This window comes from Arachis ipaensis, chromosome B01 (genome assembly GCF_000816755.2).
Source record: "Arachis ipaensis cultivar K30076 chromosome B01, Araip1.1, whole genome shotgun sequence".
NCBI classification, from domain to species: domain Eukaryota; kingdom Viridiplantae; phylum Streptophyta; class Magnoliopsida; order Fabales; family Fabaceae; genus Arachis; species Arachis ipaensis.
Window position 1 is genome coordinate 33,953,266 of NC_029785.2, and position 9,517 is coordinate 33,962,782.

The 9,517-nt window shown below is 34.6% G+C and overlaps 1 protein-coding gene and 1 pseudogene across 1 annotated transcript; one reads left to right on the plus strand and one right to left on the minus strand.

The window, feature by feature from the left end:
- LOC107605256 lies at positions 1,605 to 3,828 on the minus strand (annotated as a pseudogene).
- Positions 7,684 to 8,761, plus strand: LOC107605263 (protein ALP1-like). Its single transcript, XM_021108898.1, has 3 exons — positions 7,684 to 8,245; positions 8,331 to 8,553; positions 8,637 to 8,761. Exons 1-3 carry the CDS (start codon positions 7,730 to 7,732, stop codon positions 8,759 to 8,761), a joined length of 864 nt encoding a protein of 287 aa, XP_020964557.1. The 5' UTR covers positions 7,684 to 7,729.

Consider the following 9,517-nt stretch of genomic DNA (forward strand, 5'->3'; position numbering starts at 1 on the left):
CATTATATATTTTAAATTAATATTATTATAAAAATACATTATTAATATTATCTTGATATTAAAAACAATTGATATTATGAATTTTCAATTTGTTTAGAATGAGACTGATAAAAAATTAAAATGGAGAGTATATATATAAGTTTTTCAATAAATATTGCAAATATCTAAATTTAAAATTCTTCGAATTTTTTAATTTATTCAACACACTAAAAATTTGATTCTAATGTCATATTTTTCTCTTAAAAAATTTTATCTCCATATCACCCTAGGATTTGGAAGGACTATTTCCTTCAAATTGCTTCAGTATAAATTTAGTTAGAGTCGTAATGAACTTATGCTTAGATTTTATGGTTATAATTTTTTATTTAATCAAAGTACAATTATATATAACTATTTTCAGTTAGAGTTACAAACTTACAATGAATTTATTTATATATAATAAATTCTGGTGGAACTCAACTTGAGTTTAACCAATCTTTCATTAGAAACATCTTTATAGTATGAAAATTTTTCATGACTAATACCAAAATTTTACCATGCATGATATCTTTTTAGAAAACTCCACCGCCTCTTCCAATTATCCATCTTCAAGCCCGAAGATATACTTGGTAATAGTTTTGATCAAATTGTCGATGGCTCTATTGACTTTAATGGAAAAACTTAGGACCCTCTTCTATTGATCCTTTTGAGACACATGCATGCAAGAATTTGATCATTTTCATTGTTCACATTAATGCAATTTATTTGGTAATCAATAGTGTCAATCCTAGTGATCCTGCAATATATACATATGAGTCTCTAATGTAATTAAAGCAATAATAGATATATACAAGGAAAATTTTTCAGCTTCTCTCAATTACACTCAAGTTCATCAGCATTCATTGTTGACAACTTGACATTCTGTTATCGCTGTGCTTTAAGAACCATTATAGTCTTAGTGACGAGTTGAGTAAAAAGTTTGGTTTAACATAATAACATGCTTTCTTCAATGAGTGAGTGGGATGGCAAGGTACATTATTAAATAATGTACGTTATGGTTATGTAAGTAATTATAAATTACTATGTTCCTAGACTGGGATCGCAAGGTATAAAGAATAAAGATTGTGTTTAATAAATCTGAAACCGAGTAAAAGAAACAGCCTTTTATTTTGTCCTAACGTTGAGAAATAAAAATTATAAAAAATGATGGTCCAAGATGCTAGGCCTACCAAGTTATATCGGGCCAGAAGAATAGTGACCCGTTATCCCTTCACTGTTGGGAGCAGGAAGTGATCGCTGCTCTGTTAAGCCAGCCTCGCGCGTTACCCTCCATTCTAGGGGCCGAGGGGCCTTGGGCCTTCGCCCAGACTACCGGGCCCAACTCTCAACTTGGAGTGGGCAGGCCAACAATTAGCCCTTGCAAGCCCAACCTAGCAGGCCAGAGCACTTGTCCCATCACCTTGATTGCCCCCACTTGGGTCACAAGCTGGTGTTACACAACTCGGCGAACGAACTAATACGGTGAAAAGCTTATAAGGACTATACTTTTGTTTTATCTGTCGATGTGAGACTATACTGAGTAGGGTTCATACTTTCAAGTTCCATCCAATGGAACTATGCTTCTTTCACGATAAGAAATCTCTATCAAAATAAGGGGAGTATGCTACCTCCCTCATGCTTCGGGATCTGGGAACCGTTGCTGCTTCCCGAAGCATTTTCACCACCCACCACATTGCAGGGCGGTTTATAGGGAGAACGTTTGTGCAGAGAAACCTCACACTAAGTACCTTGCTGATTTTCTCCCTGTATGTTGAATCAAGGGCAGGATCAATCACAAGATCCATTCCTTTCTGTTCCAACAAGGATGAGACCCATTTTACCAGATCATTTTCCCCGTAATCTGCATGATTAGAAGGTTTTTCGGTTACTAACTCCAAAATGACAACACCAAAGCTGTAAATATCACTCATTTCGTTCACCCGAAGAGTATATGCATATTCTGCACAGGACAAAACAAAACTTGGAGACAAAAGTCAATTTTTTTTCTATGTAGCTCTGCTATCTGGTTAATGAGTAAGAACTCCACACATTTTGTTGATAAATGCTCATTAGCTTTTTTCTTTTCACAGCTTGCAAACAACAGAAATCATGATAAGGTAAATAAAACAATATACAGTGTCACCCATAATAATTCCACACGAGTTGCTTATGAAACACAGCAAATTTCTTTATAGTTCAGCGTTATGAAACATTGTCATATAGACAAAGATAAACAAAGCACAAATACAAATTTTGACAGGCTCATATATTTACTCTGATTTGATATTTTAGAATATAGCATACACAACAAAAAGAGGACTCCAAAATACTGACTAAGTAAATATATAATTAATCAATTGTCAACTGAAATTCACCAACCTGGTGCAATGTAACCATAAGAGCCTGCAATTACAGACATGGACACCGCCCCTTGGCTAGTTCTATTAACAATTTTGGCAACTCCAAAATCAGCCACTTTTGCTCCAAACTCACTGTCGAGCAATATGTTGTTCGATTTTACATCCCTATGAACAATGAATGGCACAATACCATGATGCAAATAAGAAAGCCCCTCAGCAGCATCAATTGCAATCTTGGACCTTGTTGGCCAATCCAACAAGCTTTTCTTGTTACTCTTCAACATATCGGCCAAGTTCCCATTCGGTATATATTCATAAAGCAGGAGCCTGCTGTCACCACTGTTGTAGCAACTCCACAACCTTACTATATTTTTGTGCCTTATTTTTCCTAGTGTTTCAACTTCAACATCAAATTCATCTTTTTCAGAACCAACAATCCCAATTCCATCCTTGGTTTCTCTCCATAATTTCTTGACGGCCACAACAGCACCACTGCTTAGAACAACCTTGTAAACCTTCCCAGATGATCTACTCCCTATCACATTGTCTTCACTCATCAATTTCACAATCTCAAACTCATCAAAGCCTAGCTTATGAAACGACCTCCACTTTGAAACATTTAAACTTCTCTTCTTCTTTCTTAAGTTCCTGTATCTCACATAAAACACAGCCACCCCAAGGATGAACAAGATTCTAGCAACTGCAAATATCGACCTGAAAATCCATGCATACCTCCGGTACTTTCTACCCCTTGAGCTATGACATTTCCCAAATCCTTTAACACAAAGCTCAGGGTTTCCTACAAAACATATTTCATAATTCTTAGTGGCATAATGAGGCAGAACATCCCAAGAAAGCCGATTGTATGACAAATTGAACTTATTGAGCTTCAGATTCTCTAGCTCTAGAGGAATCTCACCAAAAAATTGGTTACTAGAAAGATCAAGGACAGTGAGCTCGACAACCTTCCTAATTCCTTTGGAATTGTGCTACTAAACCTATTATGTGCAAATTAAGCTCATTGAGTCTATTCAAACCGCTAATCCAACCCAGAATTTCACCAGACATTTCATTATAGCTCAAATCAAGAGTACCCAACTGGATCAATTTGGCCATGCTATCAGGGATTCTACCAGAAAGCTTATTATTACCACCATGAAACTCCAAAAGGTTATTCAATGATCCAATTCGGCGCAAAGGAGTTGTATGCTAAATGAAGGACCTTGAGTGACGTCATGTTAGTTAACGAGTTCGGGAATGGTCCGCTGAGGAAGTTGTTGACTAAGTCAAGTAACACGAGGCGGTGAAGAGTGTGGCTGAGTTGAGTGGGGATGTTGCTGGAGAGGTTGTTGAAGAAGAGGTCGAGGTGGCGGAGGGCGGTGAGGAGGGAGAGGGAGAAGGGAATGGTTCCAACAAGAGTGTTTTGGGAGAGGTCGAGGTGACGGAGACGGCAGCAAACGGAGAGGGATTGCAGGTGGCCGTTGAGAGTGGTAGAGGGGAGGTTGAGAGAGGTGATGGTGACGGTTACGGGAGTTGTAGTGGCGTTGCGGCATGTGACACCCCACCAATGGCACGGGGTTGTGTCTGAAGGGTTCCATGAAGAGAGTGAGTTGTCAAGGTCGGTTAGGTGGTTTTTGAATTGGAGTAGGAGGCGGCCTTCATGGTTTAGTGAGAGAGTTGGTTATGAACAAAAGAACAAGAGGAGGAAAGTGGTCATGAAACTGAAAGGAAGCATTATACTGTGGGGGTGTGTGGTTGGAGGAATATTAGAGCATTCCCAGGAATGTTTAGATGGGAATATCTTATTCCCATATTTGTTTCAAAGTTTTAAAATATATTTCCAGACAAGTTTTATTCCTTGGAATCAAAATCCCACTGATTTAATTCCCATCTCTCCCCTGGTTATCTTTAATTCCAATGGGAAGGGAATGTGTATAACAAAGTAAAAAGACCAAAATACCTTTGTTAATTTCACTCCAACCCTTCTTTTCAGATTTTTTCCAATTCATTTCAAACAAAATGAAACCCTAGCAGAGAGCCCCTCCTCCATGAAAACCAATCCCTAACGAGGCTTTTCTTCAAATTCACTGAGGTTCCACCGGCGTCGGCGCCGCCTCGCCGACGATTTGGATTTGCATGGCCACCACGCTTCTTATTCTAGAAGAAAATCGTTCTCGTTTGTGTTCGTCATCACAGCTCATCTCGGTTCACCGCCACTACGTTTTCGCCGCCATCATCGCGACTCTGTTCAGATCCTCTGTGTTGTGTGGTTGTGCGTGGCCTCTCTCCTCCGTCTGAGCTCGGTTGCTCGCGCGTCTCTCGCCTCTGTGTCTGCTCGAGTTGTGCTTCGTGTTCGTGTTGTCTCCCTCGCCTCTCTCCCTCCTCGCATCTTCCTGTTCCTATTCATCTTTTTCAAGAACAGGTTTGTTCTAGGTTTGAAATATTATTAACTTAATTTGTTTGGAATTGGAATGTGATTTCAGTTTCAGTTCTGAGCTCATTGATTATAGTATTTAATAGTGATTAATATCTTGCTTTGATTAGGTCTAATACTTCTTTCTGTCTACTCATTCCTGTTTTTATGATAATGATTCATGTTTGAAAGGATTTTTAGGAAAAAAACATCAATTTTTTGTGAATAAGTTATATGATTCTGCTGGCTGTGATATTTTGTTATGTGAAACAAGTTTTTTTTTTTTTTTATAAATATTAGTTATGTTTTTGTCAGGAGTATGTGCATTGAGTTGCATGATGGAGATTTTCTCCAATGTTGTGTTTGAGAGTTTGCTACTATGGTTGTTATTTTTTTGGACCATGCTTGATTGAGGGATTTCTTTGGACTTGTGTTGTATGCATTTGATTTCCAGTTGTGAAGCAAAAGAAGATTTTTTATTAGGCAAAAGAATTATTAATCCTGCTCTTGATATCATGCGAGCTTCAACAAGTAAACATAATTATGAGTGAAATGAAATGATGAATCATCAATGTAATATAACTATCTCATTAAATTTTGACTTGACTGTCCAATTTGCAATTTGTATCTCTAATAAGTACTCTTCCTTAATTTGAGTCAGAGTTTGCATTTTAGTTTAGTTGGTTCCAAGTCATTGTTATTGCATCATCATATAAATGACTCACTACTCAAGTCAAGCCATAGATTTAATATAAACCATAATTCGCACCAATACCATCTTTCACTTCTTTTATTTCGTATTAACATTTCTTTCCTATGAACAGAAGTTTTTTTGTTTTCACAATTCGCACCAATACCATCTTTCAACAAGAAATTATAGCTGTTGCTGCTTCTAATTGAGCATTTTTTTTCTTTTTGGTATGTTGATGTTTCCTTCTCTTTCTCTCTTTTCAGCTTTGCTTTGATGATTTGATATGTGAGAATTTTAGATTGGTTGGAGTTTTATGTCAAGGTTTCTCTTTCTCTTTTTTAAAGTGAACTAAAGAACAAACAGATTCATAGTTTAAATCTGAGGTTCCACTTAAAAGGAAAAGTTCCATCTTAACGGAGAGATTGGTAGTAAAATCATGGTGTAAAAGGTTATTGGTTGTGGTATTCTTTAGTTTTTTCATGAAACAAGAAGCTGAATCTGCATCTTATAAGCCAAGTAGTTGTCTGATCTATGTTTTTGCTTCACATTTGAAAAGATTCAGATACTGTGCTTATGGTTTTATATCACAGTGTATTACATTGGTAGATCCACTGTCTGCTCATAATGCTTTTGCTGATATCACTCTGTGAAAATGTGAGAAGGACACACAAATGGGAGTTTATGATTGATACCATAAAACCAAACAAGCAATAAAATATGCTTCAATTGAGAACTTCCTGATATCAAATTGTAGTTTCCTATACCAATTGTATTAGATACTAGATAGTAACACTTTACTGTATTAGCTGAACAGCATTCTCATTGATGTTGAGTGCCACTGTCCTGTTGTCGATAGAAAATAGAAAAAGTAATTATAAAATTCACACTACAAATATAAAAATGGATTGAGAGAAACTTATCTGTCTATCTTGAATTCTCGATCTGGTTTTCAATCCACTGAAAAATATTTCTGTGAAAATTTGGATAAAACTCATTACTAATTTTATGACTAGTTTTTACTATTTACGATGGGAACGAACAAATGCCATTCAAGTGAGGGTTGGTTTGTTGCAATATATCTCATAGTTGTGTGATTCCTTGCTTCAAGATGATGAAAATGGGATTGCAGTGATTCTGTGATTGGCCTTTACTTACTGTTCTTTTCATACTTGTGTGATTCCTTGCTTCAAGTTTATAAAAATTGATAAAACAGCTTTACTTTTTCTGAATACCATGGCATTTAGCACATGGATTGTTATTATTGCGATTGTTTCCCTATAGCTTAGCTTATAGCTATATGGCATAATGTGTATGCTTTTTGATGTGTAGGAGTCACTAATCGTTAAGAAAGTAGGGTTCTGTTTTTTACTTCATTACTCAGGTTTCAATATTGAATTGTTAAAAAATTGTTAACATTATCTTTCTTGATATATATTATGAATTTTAATCAAAATTCATTTCCTTTATTTTTAAATTACCTCATACTCGTATACTAAATTATAAATTCAATAGACTTCAACTTAAGCTTTTAACTTACAATTCTTTTTGGGTATTTCTGGAAATTCAATATAAAAGTTTTTCCTTTTTTATTGGATTAAACATGCTAAATTTAGAATATTCAAAAATGCATTGTTCTGATGTTTCAGTTTATTCTCAATATCTTCATTGCACAAATTCAAATAGTTACTGTTATAGTTACTTCTTAGGCAGAACATATTTTCTTGTGTGAACTTTATTAATATGTATGTGAACTTTATACGAGTATACAAAAATGCTAGGCCTATGATGACATGGGAGTTCAATGAGGTTATGGTTATTATTTGAGTGGGTTCATTAGACTAGTATTAGTAGTATACCAGTGCCTCTGGCTGCTTGTGTTTTGGATTAGAATTGAAGTTCTCTAATTTGTATAAAGCATGGTTAAGACCGGGTTCTCTTTTTTGTATCAATGTAAAAAGTAAGATATTTATCTTTTTGTGTCTTACTACAAGAGTTGCTGGTACTTCTTCATTACTCACATAGATTGAGCATGGTTTTCTTATGTAGCTTGTGTGCACCATCTGTTTGGACAAAATTAAACTTTGAAATAAAAAATATTTATATATATCATATTCTTATATTATATATATATTCCTAAACTTGTCTTTTCTTGTTGTTTCCTACTGCATTGACATTGCTACCAGAAAGAAAAGAAAAGAAAAGTTATTTATATTCCTAAACTGGCCTTGCTTGATTTTTTTTTGCAGAATGGATTCCAAACAGAAGATGAAAGTTATTGCCTGCTTGATTTTACATTTCGAATTAATGAATGACCTTATGATTAAGTTGTTGATAATTTGCTATGTTTTGATTATATTGCAATGGAAAAAAAAGAAAAGAAAATGGAATGATAGTTATAGTAGGCAAGTAATAAGAGATGTTAGTGTTGATAGGATTATTTATTTTAGTGATCTAGCATGTATAGAAAACACAAGAATGGATAGATGTGCCTTTCATGCATTGTGTAACATGCTTAAAAGGGTTGGAAGGTTAGAACCAAGTAGGAATATGGGTGTGGAAGAAATGGTTGCCATGTTTTTACATATTATAGCACATGACGTCAAAATTAGAGTAATAAAGAGACAATTTGTGAGATCTGAAGAAACAATTAGTAGGCGGTTTAATGATGTATTGCTTGCTATTTTGAGATGTCATAATCTCTTACTGAAGAAACCTCAACCATTTAGCCAGGATAAAATGGATGAACGATGGAAATGGTTTAAAGTAATTTATTTTGCTAATGTTGTTAAATCTCATATGGTTGGTGTTCTTTAGAATTGAGTTAATTGATCTTTGTTTTGGATTTTAGGATTGCCTAGGAGCCTTAGATGGTACTCATATCAAAGTCAATGTCCTTGAGGCTGATAAGCCTAGATATCGAAACAGAAAAGGTGACATAACAACCAATGTGCTTGGAGTGGTTGCTCCCGATATGCAATTTATCTACGTACTAGCGGGTTGGGAGGGTTCAGCTGCGGATTCTAGGGTATTGCGAGATGCACTATTTTGCAATGGGTTTAGTGTTCCCCAAGGTATTTTATTGAGACTTTAATATGTTATCAAAGTAACCATTTGATCTTTCATTAATTTTGTTCAATTGTGTATGTCACACTAGGTCATTATTACTTATGTGATGCTGGATATATGAATTGTGAAGGATTTTTGGCACCTTATAGAGGACAAAAATATCATTTGAGTGAGTTTAATCCACATAATTATTTGATATTAGGGGTATTTTAGTAAATTCTAAAAAAAATTAGAATCAATAATAATTTTAGCTAAACATATTTATTATTAGGGGTATTTTAGTAAATTTATTATTAGAGATATTTTGTAAATTAAAAAAAACAATGTAAAAAATAATATTTAATTAGCTTTATATTTAATTTTTAGTCATTAATAATTTAATTTGAATGAGTAAGGATAATTTTGACATATTACATAATATGACTAATAAATTTAAACTCAACCAAACAAAAATTTATTTATTCCTAGGATTATTACATAACATTCCAAGACATTAAATTTTATAAACAAATATAGGTATCTTCTATTCCAAGTAATCTTATTCCTAGGTATTATATTCCTAGGAATAACATTCCTAGTAATAAAATTTAATTTTTGAACCACACACACCCTGTGAGTAACTGTAACTGGTTAATTTGTTAGTGCGGGTGGGGGGAAGAACAAGAGTAGTGGTGTGTTGGTGAGAGTAATAATACTGTTTGGTTTGAGTGGAGTTTCCTTGATGGATTGTGACTGGGTGAATTATCAAGGAAATTAGAAGATGGGCGAAGTGCGTGTGCGGATTTGGTGTTATTTTGCATGGGGAAAGAAAGACTGGGAAAGGATCAAGAGATGGGTCCCATTGTGTTCCTATTTTTGTCTGTGAAATACTTAAATTATCTATACTATTTTTGTGTCCTTTTTTATATTTTTATTTTGAGTATTTAAAAAGTTGATCAAAAATAAAAGAAAACAATAAATAAATTGATC